The 22,446-nt window shown below is 40.2% G+C and overlaps 1 protein-coding gene across 6 annotated transcripts in view; it reads right to left on the reverse strand.

Moving 5' to 3' along the window:
• EIF4G3 (eukaryotic translation initiation factor 4 gamma 3) overlaps window positions 1-22,446 on the reverse strand; it is a 371,582-nt gene that overhangs the window by 27,927 nt on the left and 321,209 nt on the right. For all 6 annotated transcript variants that reach the window (XM_044667830.1, XM_044667835.1, XM_044667834.1 and 3 more), the window contains 9 exons: window positions 16,939-17,109; window positions 13,951-14,148; window positions 10,974-11,120; window positions 10,070-10,306; window positions 8,322-8,426; window positions 4,115-4,247; window positions 3,404-3,498; window positions 1,660-1,753; window positions 555-672 (listed from right to left, as the gene is read on the reverse strand). In XM_044667830.1, the coding sequence (XP_044523765.1) occupies window positions 555-672; window positions 1,660-1,753; window positions 3,404-3,498; window positions 4,115-4,247; window positions 8,322-8,426; window positions 10,070-10,306; window positions 10,974-11,120; window positions 13,951-14,148; window positions 16,939-17,109 (1,298 nt within the window). The remainder of the gene's footprint in view (window positions 1-554; window positions 673-1,659; window positions 1,754-3,403; window positions 3,499-4,114; window positions 4,248-8,321; window positions 8,427-10,069; window positions 10,307-10,973; window positions 11,121-13,950; window positions 14,149-16,938; window positions 17,110-22,446) is intronic.

The following is a 22,446-nucleotide window of genomic DNA, read 5'->3' on the forward strand; positions in this document are numbered from 1 at the left end:
AAGACTACCCACTCCAAAAGGTCAAATTAAACAAAGTTTTGATGTTTAAAAGGGGAAAGTGCCAGTATCTTATATTTTGTCTAATGCTGGCCAAATGAGGCATTACAACATTAATGCCTGAAAAGGAGAGTAGGTGGGAGAACAGAAGATAAAAGAGACTTGTAAAACTGAGAAGGGCATCAAATTTAACAATAAAACTAGATTAAGTGTGACAGAGAAGGGTATGGGTAGAGATATTTTAACTTGATTCCCTAAGTTTGACAACATTGGACCTAACAAAGCAAGAAGGTATGTATGTGGGTGACTCTGGGGACTCCCCTCTCCTCCCAGTGAACCCTGCTTTGATGGAGAAATCTCTTAAGAGTTTTCTTTCTGGGCAGCCAGTCTGGCCATACTGTGAAGGCCCAAGCAGTCAATGGAAGAAGCCATGTTGGAAAAAGAGGCTGGGGCTAGTTTGCTTTCATGGCAGCTATCCTTTCTCTGACTTTCCAGATTTAGAACCTTGGTCCCGGGGCCCCAAAAGTCATCAGAGCAGGCAGGACAGTGCCTCTTACCTAGTTAAGGCCCTGCGGGAGTCAAACTCCAGAGGGGTAGATGAAGCAGACACAGATGACACGGGAGGTTGCAGAGCAGAAAATCTGTTCAAACTAGTGGCGCCTGATCGTAAGGAGTCTAGATGATGGGGAGAGGTTCAGAAAGGAGAGAAGTTAGCAGGAGTGCATACACAAGGGAAAGTGAGAGCTCTGTAGTTATTTGTAAGCATTATTTACACTTAAATATGGCTGGAGAGGACCAGTTGTTTTCCTCCTTGTAAAAAAAGGGTTTTAAACATCACAGGGCTTCTAAGAAGACTTCTTCAACCAAAAATCTTAATTAGCTCCTACATGAAAGAAGGAGAGGCCAGGTGCTGAGTGAGGTACCTGGATAGTCAATAAATGTTTCCTACTTTTCCTTATGGAGTTTATGATCTTATTGAAGGGGAAAAAAGCTATGTCACACACACAAATATTCAAGAACTACAAAATGTGGATGATATATAATGAGAGCACAACAAAATCATATTTGTAAAAAAATGCTTAGCACGGTGTCCAGCTAATATCCCCCTGTTGTGCTCCTCCCCTTCCCTATAATAAAATGGGAACTATGAGAGGAACTGATGGTAGGAAACACATCATTTCCAATGGAGAGGGAAGGATGGGGGAAGGCTTCCAAGAAAAGAAGTATTTAAGCTGGAGTTTTGAAGGATGGAGAGGATTTCCAAAGGTAGGATGGGGTGTCATAAAGGGCTCGAGAAGCTTTAACGGAATGCTATCCAAAGTGGTCTGAGCTTCATTCCCATAAAAGGCTGAGAGTGCCTGTTACTCAGGTACTGATGGGGGGGGGAGGGGGGAGAGGGGAAGGTATGGTGATATAGGTTAAAGAGAGGTGACAAAAGAACATAGAAGGGTCTCCATAATTTGTAAGGCCTAAATTGAAGGAGTTGGGTCTTAAACAGACTGTGGGACTGAAATGAAATGCAGAATGTAGGGCAATTCCCATAATTTGGTGACAGCCTCCTCTCCCAACCCCAAGAGTGTCTGGAGAACCACTGTCCTACTCTTGGGGAGACTTTAAAGGTGATGCAATTGAGAACCCTTCCCCTAAGTTTTCTATGCTTACCTGTCTCGCTTGCTTTTGCTCCCCCGCTGCTGCCTTTCCCCCAGCTGCCCAACTGGGCTTTAGGCACAAGTTGAATCTTCTCATCTATTGTGGGCTGGAATATAAGGGAGCTTAGTTTAATATGGCAGCAACAAACAGAAATCAGTCCTGGGGTCAAGATTCTAACACTTGAAATAGAGGTACAAGGGAGCCTGTTTACAATGCCCTCTCCTTAAATGGAGGCCATGTGCCATTTGTCACCCCGAAGTCACAATGCACACCAATACCAAATTCTCCCCCAAGGGTTCCCTTGTTAGCTACCTCTCTAATGGGCTGTAAGAAAGAAAACAGAAAACAAAAACATGAGTCACCCCAAACATCAAGTAAAGACATATTTAAGCAGCATTCAGTGTGGGGGCAAAGTGAGCCTGTAATGGAGGAGGAATACTGGAAGGAAGAGTGTTAGAACCCTGGCTCTCACAGACCATGAGTTTTCCACCTTTGCCCCTCTCACCAGTCTTTGGGTGAGCTTATCTAGAAGTCTGAATACATTTTAGTATACAGTTTTAAATAACAAAACTATTAATCATGATCCTTATTGTCTCTCAATTTTTATCATGGCCTCTTGGACTTGTAGAGGTAGAGTAGGAAGGGACTTTATAAGTCACCTGGTCCAAGCCCATCATTTTACAAATAAGGAAACGAGGGCCTATTGAGAGATGACTTCCTAAGATCTTCCTACAAGGAGTTGAGACAAAGCAGTGAACCCCACGGTTTCCGGACCCACAACTCTTTCTGTCTGTCCTGAGCATAATGCCTCTGTCTGCTGGACACAGTGCTCAAATATAAGCACCCTTCACTGGACCATCCTGCCTTCACTTGGGGTTTTTGTAAACAAAATGCCTTCTTCTATAGAATCCTGTATTTTATTTTATTTATTTATTTGTCTTTAAGCCCTTACCTTCCATCTTGGAGTCAATATTGTGCATTGGCTCCAAGGCAGAAGAGTGGTAAGTGCTAGGCAGTGGGGGTTAAATGACTTGCCCAGGGTCACACAGCTAGGAAGTATCTGAGGACAGATTTGAACCTAGGACCTCCCATCTCTAGGCCTGGCTCTCAATCCACTGAGCCACCCAGCTGCTCCACAATCCTGTATTTTAAAGAGAGCAGAGACTGAGGTAGGAGAAGGAAGGTGACTGGCCCACAGACATGCAGGTTGCCAAGCATCAGACCCTAAGGCCCCACGTTCCATGTCCGTAGGGTCTCTCCACAACTCTTTGCTGCTTTCTCTATCAACAACCTTCTATTCTATTAACTTTTCTGAAGTCATGAAAGAAAACTATTTTAACATAACATGGATTCTGGAGGTCCTTGAGCTGTGCTAAGGAAGAAGGTATCTCTTTGCTTTATGTCTCCCCTTCAGGGACTATATTTGCCTACATTATTAGTCACCTGAGTAAAGATCTCTGGGGAGCATGAGGGTTCTTACAGATGAAGAAACAGGCTCAAAAGGCTTAAATGATTTGGCCCAAACTAAAGAACTAATGACTCTTGGGGCCAGGCCCTAGGCTCAGTGCTACTCTTATTGTATCACAGACAAGTGTGACTTTTTTGGGGTCACAGAGCAAGCTGATGACAGAGGTGGGGGCTGGGGACCTATGTCTTCTGGCCTCAAGGCTGTCTCTCTGCTTATGCTATAAAAAGAGGGTTTCTGTAAAACAAGGTGCATTCTGAATGACAACCCCTATTAAGACATGAGGCTCACCTTAGTGATTTTGAGGAATTTGGAGGGGTCTAGCACACGGCTGTTCTTGGCCCCCTGCACAGTATTCCACCCACCTTCATCCACTCTTTGAACACCTACAAAAACAAGCCAAATGAGTCACATCACCATATCAGAGTAATGGTCTCAGCACACAGGAGGTGCTTAATAAATATTAGTCAAATAACTGGCTGACAGATACTATGCCTAGTAAAGACACAAAAACACTTTATAAACATGATGCTTCCTTTCACAGGCCTAACACTCAGGACAGGGGTGCAGGGGAGCCTATTTACAATGGCCCCTTGGCCTTAAATGGAGGCCATTTGCAATCAGTCACCCAGTGGTCAGTTACAATGAAGACCAATACCAAATTATCTCTAAAATGAATACTTGGTAGCTTTAAGGAAGTCTCTGCAAGAAGTAGTCAAGCCTTACTTTAAAGAAGAAATCAAAGACCGTTAAGGAGTGAGTAGCAGAGAGGCCAATTTTTGAACTCCAGGGTCCTGGGTTCTCACCACCAGACAATTCTTGGCACTTGGAATGTGTATATACTTCTTAACTATTCTAGATAATTTGATGATATTCATATTCCAAAACCAATCTCCTTTGCACCCAAACTACTGTTCAAACCATTCATTCCAAACCTGATCCTCCTCCCTCTCCCACAGACAATTTGTATAGCACTCAGCTCTGCCCTTTCACTAAAATTACCCGGTCTTCTCTTCTCTTTGGTCATGAGCTGCTGGACCTTTCTTTGTTCTTCTTGCTCTTCGATTTTGGCCTCTTTATGAATCTGTTCAATAGTTTTAGGTCCTTGATCTGCTCTTCGGGACACCCAATTGCACTGAGAAGGAGTAAAGAGAAAGTCATGAGCTTAAAAAAACACATCTGCAGTAGAAGACCAGGGACCTGGCTCTAGTTCTGGTTCAGACATGTACAAACTGCCTATTCTGGGGCCTATTCTCTAAAAAATGAAATGAGGAATGGTGAGCTAGGAAAGACCTGAAACAAAATGCGCCGTAAGAAGGGGAAGAGCAAGGTGATCTCTGACACTGTCTCTGCCAGTGCAGATCTTAACCCTTTACAGCAAGTAGCCTTCTCATCCAGTGAGATTCTTTTCCATGTCTTTCTCCCCCCTCTAAAAACCTTACCTTCTGTCTTAGAATCAATACTGTGTATTGGTTCCAAGGCAGAAAAGTAGTAAGGACTAGGCCATGGGGGTGAAGTGACTTGCCCAGGGTCACACTGTCTGGGGACAGATTTGAATCCAGATTTTCTCCCAATTACAGATCTGGCACTCTATCTACTGTGTTACCTAGCTGCCCTCCATATGACTTTTCGTAAGCCCACCAATTATATGAGAGGCCTTTCTCTGGTTCTTTTAATATCTTGGGAGCAATCAATGTCACTTGAGTTATCCATCTGTTACAGCCTAACTTTACTCCAGGCCCATGCCAAAATCTTTTGCTGATTAAATGTCCCTTTTGCACCACTTTTTACATATAAGCGACTCATCATCTGTTAGATACTAGTGTGTCCTGTGGGTTCTTTTTGATTGCTATGAGATCATGGTTTACCACAAATCTTAACAGTCAACCAGAGTTCTTAAAACTCTTGTTAAAGTAGACTTTAGGAAGCCTTCAATGTCCTGGACAATTTCCCATATCTCTACTTGACTGTAGGTCAAGATTGTCACTTCTAGCACTGATTTCATCTATATACAAATTAGATAGCGTTTATAGCTTTTAAAGGATCATGCCATTATTTGGTCAGGTCCAGCCACTCTTTACAACTTCATCTTCTAGAATGAGAGCTAGAAAAGGTCATATGAAACAATTTCAATTTGACTCCCTCTTTTTACAGAGGACCATGGAGATTAAGTGATTTGCCAAAGGCCACACTACCAGACACACAGTAAGCAAAAGAGATGGGATTTGAACCTGGTCCTTGCAGTTTTCTCAAAAGAGTAAACTAAGCCTGATGCAGCAGAATGTAAATGTGATAATTACACACTACTGTTGATGAGAAAGATCATGATTAAAAAATGTCTGCTTCATTTTGAGTCTGTTCTTTTTGTTTGGCTTTTAGATAGAAATACCATCAGCCTACCTGGTTCATCTGGACCTTATGTTTTAGAAAAAAACCAAGGACGTCTTCCACCAAATTTTAAGATGTTCCCTCACAACAGATTACCAATGAACTGGGACTTGATACTGGGGATATACTGGACTACTACATAGCTCCACTTGTCAAAGAAATTAAATATTTGACCAACAAGGCAATTCTTAGCTTTTCTGGGTTAGCAGCTATTCCAAATTGGTTCACTTTCTTAAAGAAACATGAATAAAAGTCAAGTTTTGTCTTTTCATAATTTTTTTTCATTCAATAGCCTTAAAAGGGAGGGTGGTTATAAAGTAATGATGTGGCACTAATTATAAATTTATCCTTTCTTCTCATTGGAAGTTTATTGTTCTATTTCCTCTGCCCAATTGATGGATGATAAAGAGATGATGCTAAAAAGCATTCTATATCCATTCATAATAGTTAAAGCTATTAAAAGTCTGTTAAGAATGGTCAATTTAATTTTTTATCACATTCAATGTTTGCCTCATTCAGTAGTTCACGATTCTCTTGTTGAACAAAACATTCATGATGCCTAGGTCTGAGGCTTCTGAATAGTCATTAATGTTTGGCTTCTTCCATTTATTGATCTTAAACCATTTGTTCCAAAAGAATTTATCTGCTGTCTCTAATGTTTCCATTAATATTTTCATCATCTGCTCAGTATCAAGGTATGTTTATTTGGATCGGAGAATCCTAAATTCCTCAAAAAAGTTTCTCTAAATTTAGTCTCTATGTAAGAAGACATAGAAGTTGCATTTATCTTCATGTTGGATCTATCAATGGGAGGTGAACAAGCATCCCCTAAACTGTTTCTTTAAATACTATGAGGTACATGTGCATGATAAAACAAATCCCCCATACATCCTTATTCACTTATTTAAAGGTAAGTCTAACTTATTTTTATTAATATAACATTGATATTTTATTTTTTAATAACAAAAAATTTGTATCTGCAAATTCTTTATATCTTCTTATTTCATTTATGAAATCACAAGGAATAGTGCTTAAAAAGCTAAGTGGCTTAGTGGATAGGACGCTAGGTCTGGAAATGGGAAATCTTAGGTTCAAATCTGAGCTGAGACATCCTAGCTGACCCTGGACAAGTCACATGATCCCAACTGCATAGCCCTTATGGTTTTTCTGCTTTGGAACTGATACTTGGTATCAATTCTAAGACAGAAGGTAAAGGTTTAAAAAAAAAATTAGTATTCTGGCAGTAAAAGTTTAAGTAGTTATTATAGAATCTAAATTCTTTCTGTGGGCTTGGGTCCCATCTCAGGGGAGTTTCAGGTTGCTTATCAATTACTTCAAATGAAATTTTACAGTTTTAAGAGATATCACCTTCCTTCTCTTTTTCTAGCTCCACTCTTTATTTCTGGTGTCAGAAAGACTTTTCATGTTGATTAATAAGAATGTTGATAAGCTGGAGTGTTTCCAGAGAGGGTCATCAATACAGTAAAAGGACTCAAGATTATGCTAAAAAGTATTCATTTTTTAAGGATTTGGGGGTGTTTATATCTTGGAGAAGAGTATACTTACAGAGGAAATGATAGCGATATGTAAAAAGGATTACTTTTCAGGTATGAGTCAGACTGTTTCTCTGAGAACTTGTATAACTCTGGGATTCACAAGATTAACAGGGAGTGGGGTTTAGGAAAGAGGGGGTAGGGGAGAGCAAGAGATTTGGTGTATTTTGGTGGAAGAATTGAACTGCTTCAGATGGACGAGATATGATAGAAGAAAATCCAGACAGCAGTGTGGAATGAGAATGAGAGCCAGAGAGATTTTGCCTTGGATAAGGCCAGGGGTGTGACATGAGCAGGTCAGTTGGTAAATTCTTAGGAGACATGGATGGGCAGTTAGTGAATTGATATAAGCATGTTCCAAGCAATAGATACTTTTGGAAGTGGCTTCCAGCTTCTGGGAAGAATGAAGTTATAAGATCTTTCAATTCTCAAGATCAAGAAACTTCTAACTAAGGCAAGAAGAAAGCAGATGTCAGGGATATATCTCATGGAAGGAGATGCCGGTGATCTGGACAAAGCGCTTTCTACAACCTATTCCCCCTTCACTCATGTATTTACGTCTTAGTCAACAAGTACTTTAAGCACCTACTATTGACCAAATACAAGAAGGAAAAAAGTTTCTGTCCTTAAAAAGCTCATGTTACTTTTTTATATTACCTCCAGTTCTCCCTGTCTCTCTCCCTCTCCCAGTGAGCTATCTCTCATAAAAAAGCGGGAAAGAGGAGGGGAAACCTATCAATATCTAAAAAAAATGATTATTTTCAACAGTTTATTTATATTCATGTACCTCCTTCTCCAAAGGAACAAGGGGAGGTACTCAGATAACTCTTTTTAGAGGGCCAAGCCTGGTTCTGATAAGTTTGCAACATCCTTTAAAGTACTACACACACAGCAGACACCATGTCTACTGGACTGAACTGAAAGGACCAATTCTAGGGCTGGAAACAAAAAAAATATTTTATTGGAAGAAATAATTCTCTGAATTCAGGGAATATGCAAGGAAAGGAAGAGAAGGAAGAAGAGAGACCGGAGGTAAATGAGAGTAAGTCAGGAAAATCCCTGACACTGACAATGGTAAAAGGAACAGGGAAACTTTCATTTCAAATCTGGTCTTGTTTCTTGATCCCATAATTTTCAGATCATTTGTTTAGGTAAACCACCCAAATATAATTTTAAAATAATATGTATGTTGCTTCTGATCAATACTACAAACTCTCAGAATAGACCATGGAAAGCAATCAGGATAAAAGGTTTGCTTCCCCACTCACCAGTCTTAGGTCAATTACATCCTGAAGCATGAAGCGGATCCTGGATGATGTTTTTCTCTCTTTCACGATTTTTTCCATTTGATTAAAATACTGGTCCATACGAGGCTGCCAGAAATAGAATCATCAGTATCTAGAGAAACTCTGAGTGAATTCTATCATAGCACCAATGTCCTAACCTAGCAAACACCAGGTTCCATTGCATCGTCACAGCATGCCTGCCATAAGAGGATGACACCAAGTAGATTGCTGCTAAATGTATTGGCATCACCCAACTCTGGTAGCCTTGCTAACTTGTCTGGAGATGGGTCAAAGGATCAACACGTCAGAGTTGGGGGTAAGCTCAGAAATCATCTGGTGTAACCCCTACTTTGATAGGGGAGGAAGTAAATCCCTGAGAAGTAAAGGGATTTGGCCACAGTCACACATAGGATTTGAACTCAGGTCCTTTGACTCCAGAGTCAGAGCTCTTTCCACTGTATTATACTGTCTCCAACATGCACAGGATTAATACTGAGAAATGACATTCTTCAGAACTTGTAAACCAAAGGTTAGGTAATAATGACACAAATATAGGTTCTGAGGATATTCCCTGTCCCCCAAAGATGCTGTGACAAAAGGCCTTGCACAAGTGCTCCCAAAGACGCCCCTTTTATTTGCCTATCTATCTATCTATCTATCTATCTATCTATCTATCTATCTATCTATCTATCTATCTATCTATCTATCTATCTGATTGATTATGTTTGTTTGCTTAAAACCCTTACCTTCCATCTTGGAGTCAATACTGTGTATTAGCTCCAAGGCAGAAGAGTGGTAAGGGCTAGGCAATGGGGGTCAAGTGACTTGCCCAGGGTCACAAAGCTGGGAAGTGTCTGAGGCTAGATTTGAACCTAGGACCTCCCCTCCCATCTCTAGGCCTGGCTCTCAATCCAGTGAGCTCCCCAGCTCTCCCCCCAAAGACATCCCTTTTAGACCAAACTACTGCAGCCTTGACCTTCATGGGTCTTCTCAAGCATGAGATGATGCTCTCAGGGACTCATGTTTATGACATAAAGGCCTGAACCACCACTTCTAATAGCACAATATTCCATTACATTCACATGCTATAATCCATTCAGTCAGGTCCTAATTGATTGATGGGCACTCCCTGGGTTTCCAGTTCTCTGCCACCACAAAAGGAAATGCTATTAATATGTTTGTACCTATGAGCCCTTTTTCTCTTTCTTTGATCTCTTTTGGGGCATAGGCCTTGTAAACATTTTTGACTGTCAAAGGGGTCTGTCCTTTTTAGTGACCTTTTGGTGGCAAGTCCAAATCGCTTTCCAAGAACTGGGAAAATAGCTGACACAGTAAAAGCAACACTGTACCAACAAACAACTGAAGTTCTGAAGAACTCTGAGGCAATGGCAACGAAGACCTATGATCAAAGATCACTGCCTATCTCCAGACACAGAAGGGATTCAAGATGCAGAACAAAGTATGCATTTTTGGATGGGGATGGTATATAAATTTGTTTTGCTGGTTCTTGCATATCTGCTATGCAAAGCATTGTTTTTTCTTTTCTTTTTTTTAAAATTGGGCATAGTTGGGAGAGAAAATAAATGCTTTTTTAATGCAAAAAGAAAGAAAATCTAATTTAAAAAAAAAAAAAGAAAAATAGGTATAAATGATACAGGTACACTGTGGAAGGATTACTTGGGGGAAGAAATCCATATTCTACAGTCTGGTGACAGTCAGTAATCCTTTACCTTTGCTTTCTCAAAGTCTAAGTCTTTGCCAATTGTTGTGAGCAGGCGGCAGAGGCACTCTAGAGACTCCTCATCATGGTTTTTCAGCAGTTTCACCACACAGTCATGCATGATGGCCTCTGTTAGCATTTTGAGTTTAAAAAGCTCCCCAATGAACTTGATGTTGCCAATGGATCTTCGCCGGGCTTTGTCCTTGGCTTCTTCTAGTTCATCATGAAGTCTTGTCTTCTCCTCTGGCTAGAGTTTGATGGGAAAACAGAGATCATGACAAGGGAAACCACAGAAAAGTTACTAGAACCTAAACTTGGGGGCTAAGAGCTTCTGTACTGTGAACCTTCTGTGCCTTCATTCCTGAAATGAGCAAACATGGTATCTGAGGACTTGCTTTACTCCAGTTCAGGGAAAATGGGTAAAATCTGAAGAGCTAGAATGGACTTGAAAGATCACCTGGCTCATCTTATTCCAATCAGGAGTTTGATGGATTCACTAACCCTCTCTGTAATGAGGAACCAAGCACTGCATGCTGGGGAGCTTGTCCTATTTCTGGACATTTGTAATGGATATAAAATTCTTCCTCACCCCCAAATCTGATTTCCATTCACTGGTCCTAGTTCTGCCCTTTTGACTGTGACAAAATAAATCTAATCTCACTTCTATATGAGAGGTTTTAAGAGAATTGAGTAGGAAAATTAAGTCCCTGCTAAATCTCCTCTTGTTTAGGCAGTGCATTTTTCTTTATAAAAAGTTAGGAAACACTCTTTTATGACAGGCTCAAGGGGTTACCTACACATCAACATGTTGTGTTCACACTTAGACAGGCATTGGCCTATTTCCCCCTTGCAGTCCTCCACTGTTCACTAGCAAATCAGTGGTACTGGTTGTTTTCAACTGCAACAATACTCACTGCGGTGGCTGCCTCAAGTTCCTTCTGCTTCTTTTCAAAGACATCATCATCTGCTTTATCTTTTTCAAACTCTTTCTGGCAGCGGTTCAGGAGCAGCTTTCTGAAGTTCACTGTGTTCCCAGGCTTGTCGGCCATGGGCACTTTTAGCTGTATCCAGACAGAGAAATACACAAGACAACACGGTTACCTCAAGAGCCGTGAAGATACGCTCTCTCAGGAGCACCTTCTGGAATCATAAAGGTCACCAAGCATTCCTGGGCCCAACAGAGGGCAGAGCAAGGAGCTTGCCAAGAAGATCATCAAAATTACATTTGTAGACATTCCTGAATTACCTGTAAGAATTTCATTGCACAACATACTTTTTTCTCAACAGTGACTTCCTGCTACTGTTTTCTGTTGCTAATGCATCCTGAGATTGAATCACTCAGAGCACCCTGAGGTCTAAGAAGCTCCTAAGCAGAAATTACATACCAGTAAAGAAGGGAAGTCTGTTTAAATCTAGGGAAAGTGTCCTCTAGGTGGGAATGTTATTCTGACCAAAAGGCCCAAAGGTCCTTGGCACTTACCAAGAAGAACCCAGCCATCTATAAGCTATTTCTAGGAATGCCAGCCTGCAGCCACCCTGAATGCCAACACTTTATGTCTGGTCATTTTTACCTTAAGGGCATACAGAAGCAAGGCCTCATTAGTAATGGGCATGCTTCTGAGCTACGGAAGGGCCCACCTTAGAAGATCACCTGGGGTAGAGACACTTAAAAAACAGGGTCCTAAACTGGAGGATGCCAATGGAGCAAAGACAGTCTTCAGTCCCAACCCTTAAATTAAAAAGAAGAAAATAGCTGAATAACTCTTTTCTACAACCATAAGAAAGTGATCAAATAAAGGAATTTTTATAATGGTTTAGCTAATCAAAAAGTCAACCCACATACATATCTACTGAACAAAACCATTACTACTCTTGAATGAAGACAAAGTCTTACATGTCTCATACAAATACACGTACTGAGAATTGCATTATGCCTTTAATGGACCTTTAATGCTACACAGAATGCACATGATCATGAATTGTAGTAACAGACTGCGATAGAAACTGGGACAGGAACTGGACTCGTGATTTCCTTGGTCCAGTGAACTCCCATAAGGAATTCCCAGATGAGAGCACTCCCTATACCTCTGCCAATGTCAAGAGGGAGAGTTGGGCACAGGAAGGTCAGGGATTGGCCTTGTACCTGGGTCTTGCTGGTTTGGAGCTTGTTTCATAATCTACAAGGCCACACTGCTTGCACGGTATTTGAAGAAAAAATGTGGAGACTCACCTGCTGTATTCAACAACTGCAAAGCACAAACACCTAGATAATAACTGGGGGGCCCCACCTCCCCAAGGGCAGGCATTGGCTTTAGCCTCTTTCTGTAGCCCCAGAACTTTAGCACCTCCGCCTGGCACCAAGTAGGCACTTAATGCTGATTGATTGATAAAGATTAAGTTGGTCTGAGTAGTTTGTCCTGGAATTGATAAGCAGCTTGGTGGTGCTGTGCTGAACTGGAAGTCAGAAGACCTGAGTTCAAATGCTCCCTCAAAACTCTAAGATGGCACCCAGACTCTTGACTTTACTACTCTATTCTTGAAACACCAACACAAAAGACTTGTGGTCACTTTGTGGCTAACCTAACCTGAAGGCCTATAAGTTAGTCCAGGCACTAGCTTTCTTTGGACGAATGTAACATGCGTTTGAGCATGCTAAGGATAAAGGAGTCCCACTAGTGGCACTTGCTGCCATAGAAGAAAGATGCAGGGATGAGTCAGTGGGAGGGTTAGTAGGTGAAACCAGTATGAGCATTGCATTCTTTAAAGCTCTCTGCAGAGGTCTCCCAGCCTCTCTGGGGAGTTCCCACATCTGATGTAATTACTCTTACCACAGCAGGAATGAAAAGGTAGGTGAATGATGTAGATTCAAGGTGCAAACTCATGACCTGAAACAAATTCTGGATCTGATGTGAAACTCGGGGAGAATTCTGATCCTCATCATCTTGTGAAAGAAAGCTTTAAAAAAATTGCCATAGTCTGAAATAATATCGCTCATGTCCATAATCACTGTGAATTCTCTGCAATAGTTACTACAGAGTATAGGATGAAAGTTATGAGTTGTCAAGGTGGGAATGATGGCATTTCTGTTTAAAAGGTGCCTGGAACTACCAGCAACATTCAAGTTCACCAAATGTTAATCTAAATTTGAGATTTATTTATGTTTTATGTACAGTCAAATCTTTGGGCACCTCCCCCTTTAATCCAGGTTTTGGGGTCTTCTGGAATACTTTGAAGCCTTGTTCTCCCTGTAGGAGAAGGACTGGATCTAAATGATGGTCCATTATGGAGCCTTGCATTCTCCGAGTCTACCATGATTTAAAGTTGAACAGTCCAAAATAACAGGGCCTCCAGGGAGGCTCCTGTTATCTTCTTGGCTGATGTCTTTACCTCACCCTTCAATACAGCCATGTGTCGTGTCAGGGTATTGTGTGGCTTGACTCAAAGCAGTGAAGGCACTCAGTGTACATATGTGACTTTGTGGCAGCCCATGTATTTTGAATAAAGTTACCCAAGAGCTGACTCAGGCTATCTTACATCTATGACCATTCAAACCAACTTCTCTGTTCTGAAATGAGCTCTTGGTTAGTAGCTATGACTGCTGCTCTGGACACTATGCCTAAAGGCTTTTATAAGGAACAGTACTCCATTAAACTCTCTATGAACACAGACACCATGTTTCAGTTAAATTTTCCATAGTGGGGAGAAAGAGCACCCTAGAGATTATACTGTTATATCCAAGTATCTTTTCTCGATCATCCTCAGTTCCCTATATTTTTGTACAGCAGAAAACAACAATTGCCACTCTTCTTGATTTCTTTTTTCCCTATTCTGGTCAAGCAAGCTTTCTCTCTTGGTCTCTAGGATAATATAATATCCTTCCTTTCTTCTTACCGTTACTAGACATCGACACATATTTGCATAAGCCACAGAGAAGCTGGGTTCATCAATAGCCTTCTCAAAGACCAGGTCAATGACTCCTTTCAGCCGCTCTTCTGTGTCAACAGTAAGCTCAGCCACTTGCTTCATCAGCTGGTTGAACATCTGTGGTGTCAGTTTATTTAAGATACTCCGAACCTTTCGGAAAAGCTCCTAGAAAGATTATAAAGAGAGAATATCCAGAAAGATTCATGAAGTGATGCTAAATGAAAAACTAGTCGTGATTAAATTGTTTTAAAGTACAATATCACATGTTTGTAATAAGACGTTTTTCTTGCATTCTCAAATGGGTAGGGGAAGGGAAAGTGGAAGAGACTTTGAAGCTAAAAAAAAAAGAACATAAAATTGAAATAAAAAATAAATTCAATATCCAATATTATTAATAATGTATCTTGATTAAAGAAATGAAATATATCAGTCTAATAGGGACAGGGAGACTATCAGAAAAACAAGCGAATTAATTTTGTAAAGCTCCAGGGGTCAGAGATAGTTTCAGGAAGGAAGACATCTGCCTCAGTAGGAATACGAATTTTTTAATAACCAGAGCTATTTCATAAATAATTGTACATTTTCTGTTGCAAGAAAGTTTCAAGCAGAGGGACAGGAGGGAGACTCCCTGATTTCTGCAAGGTCTCTTCCAACTCTGAGATGCTATCCTATGATAGACGGTTCTATACCCCCTTCCTCTTTGCTTGTTTTAGTTCATTCATGGCTGTTACTCTTTATAATCTAACAATTTCACATAAATCTGTACTTGTAGCATAATAAGATCCCTCTCCTGCTTGGGAAGAAGCAATACTTCTCATATGAAGATTATAATCACTGAATTTTACAAATGAACTTCAGGATGGGAAAAAAAAGAAGGAAATCAGGTAATTAGTCTGGGCTCAAATTCTTCCCTTCAATGAATATGCAAGAGTATCACTTCTGTGCCCAGCACTCAGGTACTTCCTGAGGATACAAAAGACATAAAAATGACAGCATAGGTCCAACCCATCAGAAACTTATAATCTAGTTGAGGAAATAGCCTCATATTTGGAACAATTAATCAAAAAGTGAATCTATGATCAAGTCTGAAAATGAAGTATCCTAAAATTTAGATTAGTTGAGGCCAGAACCCTGGGTCAAAGAAAGGCTTGTGGAGAAAATGATACTTGAGATAAATCTTGAAAGATATACATCAGTGGTTCCCAAACTTTTTTTTGGCCTACCGCCCCCTTTCCAGAAAAAATATTACTTAGCCCCCTGGAAATTGTTTTTTTTTTTTTTTAATTTTAATAGCAATTAATAGGAAAGATAAATGCACCTGTGGCCATCACTGTCTCCCTGGATCACTGCAGCGCCCACCAGGGGGCAGTGGCGCCCACTTTGGGAATCAGTGATATACATGATGGGACAAAGAGAGGGTATTTGGAGTAGAAGAAAAAAATCCAGCCAAGTCTTGGAGTTGGAACAAAAGAGAGAATAAGCAGGGTCAGGGAGGAGGCAAAAATGGAAAGATCAGGGGTTTCTGTTTGGGAGAAGTGGATGAGAAGTTATAGATAGAAACAGAATTTTATCCCAAGGAATAAGGAGTGTCTGAAGTTTCTGAATAGAGACATGATTGATGAACATGAAGTTAATATTTCAGGAAGATTAACTCTGAGGCCTTTGGTATAGACCAGTGATGGCAAACCTTTTAGAAACTGCTAGCTATGTCCACCAGACCAAGTGCTTTGCCTGACCCCCACCTTACTCAAGATAGGAGGGAGGAAGTGCTCCCATTGGGCTGCTATGCAGAGGAGTGGGTCATGCGATAAATGTCTTCAGGCACACTGGAGAGGGGGAAGGCAGCAGCTCCACCTGAGTCCCTCTGACTTTCTAGTAATGATCTCTGGCGAGCAATGGCAGGCGTGGCCACAAAAAGGGCTCTCTGTGCCCTCTTTGCCATGTGTACCATAATAGGTACAGACTATCTTAGATGCAGAAATATTTTTCTTCCCATGAGTTATGTAACAATGGCTATTGTACTTCTTGCTTTCTCAATGACTAGAGTAGGGAAGGGAGTGGAGAAAGGGAGAGAATTGGAACTGAAAATAAAAACAAAATTTTAAAAATAGCCTTTCAGGGCAGGGAGAGACTGGAGTGAGAGAAAAAAAAATAAGATGCCATTGTAGTCATCTAGGTAAGAGGTGGGTGTGGTTTGGAACAGAAATTCTTGGCTTGGTGTCTAAAGACCCCTATATTTCCTTGAATCCATGAAAACGTGGATAAGGAAAAAAATGATAGCTTCATTTTTTTACTAAATTCTAAATAAAAGCCAACACTTTATAATCTTTATTTAACAGAGCGCTAAAGGGATTTCCAAACTCAAGAAGATTCAAAGCACCTGCTCTAGAATCAGGTAGCAGAAAGAGAGAGATGCCATTATATTTTCTTGCTCATTAGCAGGACAAGAGAGAAAAGCAGCAGCAAAAGTTAGACACAGGCACCCCCTGGGGGTAGAAGATAGCTCAGACTAGTCAATATTGTAAGATAAATAAGTTTTAAGAATAATAATTAAATCTTTCCTAAAATTTGCCCTTATTTCTGACCTCTATTAAGTGTACTGATAAATACATTAATTTGTTATTTATTAAATTTATAAACTCTAATTTTGCTAAATTTACTGAGGTGGTAAAAACCACCCCAGGGATCCATAAAATTTGCACTAAAATTAGAAACTTGGGAAGAGAAAGTTTCTAAAAGACTGACACTGTCAAAGGCTACAGAGAGATCAAGAGGGAAGAGACTGAGAAAAGACCACTGGATTTGGAAATTAAGAATAATTTTAGAATAGCTACCTTAATAAGATTTTTTAAAAGCTGAAGCTCAGTTAAGTTTGTTTTTAATTATGACAACTGAAGATAAGATTATAAACAAATTAAAAAAGAATTCTAGGACCACTGCCCCTAGTAGCCTCACCTGGGTTTTTATGTTTTCAGGGTCCTCAGCTTGGCTGTCTCGTTTCTGGCTGGGCTTCCAGGCATTCTCTGCCTTTTTGAGATGGACGTCTTCCTTCACAGAAACAGTGATGATCTTCCTGGGCTCTCTTCTCTGACCCGGCTGAGATCTTCTTGGGCCAACGTTCAACAACTAGGATAAGAACATTCCTGATTATATCTACACAGAGTACTTACAGTTCACTGTATCTGTTCTGCTGCTCAAGCCATATCAGCTGATGACTGTAAACCATTCTAGACGCAAGCAAAGACTAGGGTTATGTATTGTCAAGGTAAGGGACAATGATCTTTTTCTTTCAAAAGATGGAAAAATGTACCACCTCCGTGGGCAGATTGGACTTTCAGAGCCTGAACTTTTCCTCTCCAGTTTAAAAAATACTTGGTGTTGTGTTTCTTGAAGACCTAAAGTTTTTAAAGATGGTGATTATTAGGTCTGTAGTTTACACTGTCCCCTTCTCCCAAACATAAATTCTAAGAACCAGAAGGGACAAGTCTAGTCCTTCCCTGACATTTGAAATTACTCTATAAACACCCTGATGAGTAGGTAACCAACTTCTGTGACTTTCACAACATAGTAAGTACAGGTAACAGTAATAGCACCAAATCCGCTCCAAGGAAATATATTTCTACACTATCAGAATTTAATGGGATTATAAATAAATTCCTTACAATTCATTTCTGGGAAGGGACACATTAAGATTTTGGTTCTTCTTTGGGAAAATGCTATTTGTTACACTGGATATATAAAGACAAAGAATGGGGTCTATATAACCTTTGTCAGCATTACATCTCAATTGCATTTTGAAACAGAACCTGGTCAATAATTAGGTTCCAATATTAGTTTCCTGCTTGGATATAGATCTCTACCTCAGATGGAACATAGCCTATCACAAATGTTCTCATACAAACAGAAATTATCGACATTTCCTTAAAGTTTCTTAAATAAGATCTCTCGGTTCCTATGTTCTTATATTTTTCATACCACACAGCAACCAAAACATGACGCCATGTCACTCTTATCCTTAAAATTAAGGGAGATAATGACAAGGGACAATCTGGTTAAGCAAAGCATGGCGCTTGTCCTATAAAATTTTCATCACAATAATTCTTTTCATTACTTGGTTTTTATTCCTCCAATTTAAATGTTTAGGGTGACTCTGGCTGGCAAGTGTGAGATGCATAATATGCTGATAGACACCTCTCTTTCTGACATTTAATTCTTTGAATGCTGTAAGCAGTTATCACTATTTCGCTCCCAAACACCAACCCTTATCAGCTTGAATCACATCTGGCTTGAGGCCACCACACTGCACTTCAGCAGTCCTATGGAACTTCAAGGAATAGTCATGTTCTCTATAAGGGTAAATGCAGAGATAAACCCTAGAGTCTTAGTCAGATACTGATGTTTATTCATGAATTTTAAAAAGCTTTGAAAGGTTTCATACACACTATGGTCCTTCTAGATTCTGCCTTTCACATGTTGCCATTCAAACTAATTAGAAATGGCTATGCCCACGAGGAATTGGCAGCACTCAGATAAACCGTTCCAGCATCCATTAGTGCCAAGATCAAATAAAATGTAGGAATTTTGGAAAGCTAACACCAACCATGTTCCCTGCAGCCAGCTAAGAGTCAAATAATGCCAGAATAGGAAAGCAACTTGAAGGTCAGAGACTAAGAGGTAGAGGGGGCCTTCAGGGGCCAATCCCCACTAATATCTTCCTGACAAGTGTTCATTCAGCCTCTCTTTGCAGACCTCCAAAAAAGGGGGAATTCCTCCCCCCACCCACTTTGGAGGTGGCCCTTTTCACTTTGAGGTAGCTCTCTTTGTCAGGAAGTCTTCCTTGATCCAAGGCTACACCGGCCTCTGCCTCTTCCCCTCACTACTGCTAGTTGCACCTTCTAGGGACAGACAGAAGAATCTTCCTTTCAATCCTCTGACAGACCTTCACTAGCAGATAGTTACCTTGTCCCCTTGACTCTTCTACAGGCTAAAGATGTCCCCCCTCCCCCTTTTTTAAAACTGGATCCGTACATAATGACATAGACTCAAGTTCATTCAATACCTTAACTGTATTCTCTGGATATTCCTGCTAATTAGTATCCTTTTTTAAAATGGTAGCACTTCACAATGGAAAACAATGAGGTCTGATATGGCCAGAGTACAGTGGAATGCTCATTTCCCTATAATGGTTTGCACTACTTAAACTTATAGTCTCCTAAAATCTCTGGGATTTTTTTCTCCTAGAACTGCTGTCTAATCATATCTTCTCCAACTTAAACCTTCATTTTTACAAATAAGGAAACACAAGCCAAGAGAGGAAAATCTAATTTGCTACAGTCAAATAGTAAAACTACATCATCTCAAATCAAAATTAGTTCTACCTTCTAGACCTGTGTTCTTGATGCAGTGACATACAATCTCTCATTTTTGCTATATATACGCAGTGTTATGCATAGCCTTGTGACATGGTTAAGAAAAAAATCTGCATTTTGGGGGGTATGGAAAGTTAAGGGACATACATTTAAAAACAGGGAAAAGATCCCCCCACCCCCAAAAAAGGGCAGCCAAGTACCAGGGTAGCTAGGTGGCACCACAGTGCTCAGACTACTAGGCCTGGAGTCAGGGATTTATCTTCCTGAATTCAAATCTGGCCTCAGATGCTTCCTAGCTGTGTGACTCTGGGCAAGTTACTTTTACCCTGTTTGCTTCGGTTTCCTCATCAGTAAAATAAGCTGGAGAAGGAAATGGCAAAACACTCCAGTTATCTTTTAACAAGAAAATCCCAAATGGGGTCACAAAGAGTCAGACATGACTGAAATGACTGTAAAACACCACCAGGTAATAGAGGGTCTGGAAGAGTAATGAAGCAGAACATCCTGCCAATGAAATAGTGGCCCTGAGAGAAGAACATTTTATAGGAAGCATTTCTCAAAATACATTTTACTGTACGAGGAATATTTTACTTCTAGTAGTTAATATAAAACCACAGAGAGCAATTCTCAATAAAGAAGGATCAAAATCCTGTCTATAACTTAGTCATTTACATTATAGCTTACTGCCCACTGTCAAACATCTTCTGCAGCACCTAGGTACATCTCATAGATTTATATTATAAGATATTTACTTTTTTTTAAACCTCTATCTTCTATCTGAGAATTAATACTATATATTGGTTCCCTGGCAAAAGAGCAGCAAGGGCTAGGCAAGTGGGGTTAAGTGACTTGCCCAGGGTCATACGGCTAGGAAGAAGACATCTACTTTTGCCATGGTGTTTTCATTTGGTTTGTCAAGATCTACTACAACTGGATACATTAAAAATTGGTATAAAATGAGACCAAATGTATATTTGCTTAACTTTAAGAAGCAATTTCCTTCTTGCTGGAAAAAATTCCCATTTCTTCAAAAGCCCACATATAACCCTGAGATTTGCATTTGGAGGGCAACAAATGGTGCTTGAATTCAATCTCTCTACCTACCAAAAACATGAATTTACATGGATCTTGTCAATTCAGGCGACTTAAAAATGTGATCACTATTGCTAGATCACACTCTAAAACTAGATATCAAAGGGAAAGACAAAGCAACAAGAAATTAATTGATAGGCTCTGCCAGTGGTCTCAGGGGGGAGTAGCTGAAATTACAGATCCACATTTCCTTGTTCTGAGGTCAAGTTGAATTGTTGGTTCACAAGTGCAAATTATTTATTAAATGTTATGTGATTTATATAGTTCTATTAATTTCCTCAAAGACTTGTGACCTGTGATTCCAAACAAGTTTAAATAGCTTGTGTTACTAACTGTCCCCCCTTTAACTGCTCAGTTTCTCATACATATGTTCACAGATACCTAGAAACACAGATCAGAGTAGATAATGTAAATGTGTGCATATATGTATATAGTATACATGTGTTCTATTTACACGTCGGCTAAAAAAAAATAGATTTCATTAAAAGCAAAAAGCAAAAGTTCAATGAAGTCACGGAATAGTTATGGTTTCAAATGATTACTGCTAAGTATTTTTCATTTCTTTTAATTTATACAGTGCTTTTATAAGAATTATTAGCTAAAATGCTTCAGAGAATTCTATCATTATCTCCTCCCTGTCAATGAAATCACTGGTAAACATTTCCTTGAAGCCTCAAGGCCTAGGCAAAGCTTTGCCCTAGGAGTTGCTGGATATCTTTTGACAAGGAGCCCGAGGGCATAAAGGCACAGAAGTATAGTTATTGAGTGGGACCTTGGGGATCATTTGACCCATATTTCTCATTTTACAAATGAGGAAATGGAGCCCCAGGGGGAGAAGAGCTAAAGAATAGATAGAAACTAGAATCCCAGGCCCTAATTTTGACTTCAGTGTTTTATCATCTACTAAACTGGTGGAGCTTCATCTGCCCTTGAGGAGCTTACACAAGCTCTGTTTTCCAATTCTGTCTGGGAGGTTTAAGCCTCTGGTCAAAGCCACAGGCCCCTCATGATGGCATACTTGATCACTTACGGGCTAACAGCTAATACCTGCACCCCACTTTCATCTTCTAAGGAAATGGAGAGTTGCTGATTTTAAGCCACTTTCCATTTGAAAAGCAGATGTACATTTGCCCCATCTCCCTCAGGAAATGGATCTTTCAAGGAGACATGCTCCATGACAGCAGAGGATCATGTCTTACAGATTACTACCACCAGGCCCAGCGCACAGCCATGGGGAGGGGTCACAGCAAATGGCAGCTGAATTGATGAATTGTACCTAGATTCTATCACCAGAAGTTGAAAAAAAATTTTTTTTTCAATTTTGGAACCTCTTCATTTTGCTGCTAAGATCTTATGATTTAGACCTGGAGGTGGGGTGGGGAGTGGCTTGGGTATTATTTGGTCCAACCTTCATGTTCTGCTCTGTGCTATAATTATCTATATCCATATCTGCAGTCTCCTATTGAACGCTATGTAAGCTTCTTAATTAAGTGTACAGAACTGTGTCTTGTTCATCATTCTATTCCTTAGGCCAAGCAAAGGGGTCTTTCATAGAGTAAATTCTAAGGAAAGATTTAAAATGAAACCTCTGTGTTGGGATACATTTCAGTGGGGGCCCATAAAAAGACAGGAGATAAGATGGCCACTCAATGGTGGAATGGTGGACATATATATATATATATATATATATATATATTTTTTTTATTTAACCCTTACCTTCTGTCTTAGAATCAATACTGTGCACTGGTTCCAAGGCAGAAGAGTGGTAAGTGCTAGGCAATGGGAGTGAAGTGACTTGTCCAGGGTCACACAGCTGGGAAGTGTCCGAGGCCAGAGTTGAACCTAGGACCTCCCATCTCTGGGCCTGGCTCTCAATCCACTGAGCTACCCAGCTGCCCCCAGCTTTAACTATCTTTATCAACTAACTTAATACACTGTTGTGATGGCATCTCTTTGCCCTCTTTCCCCACCCCCTCCTTTCTTCTAAAACTTTTTTAGTAAG

This window comes from Gracilinanus agilis, chromosome 3 (genome assembly GCF_016433145.1).
Source record: "Gracilinanus agilis isolate LMUSP501 chromosome 3, AgileGrace, whole genome shotgun sequence".
In the NCBI taxonomy this organism is placed as follows: domain Eukaryota; kingdom Metazoa; phylum Chordata; class Mammalia; order Didelphimorphia; family Didelphidae; genus Gracilinanus; species Gracilinanus agilis.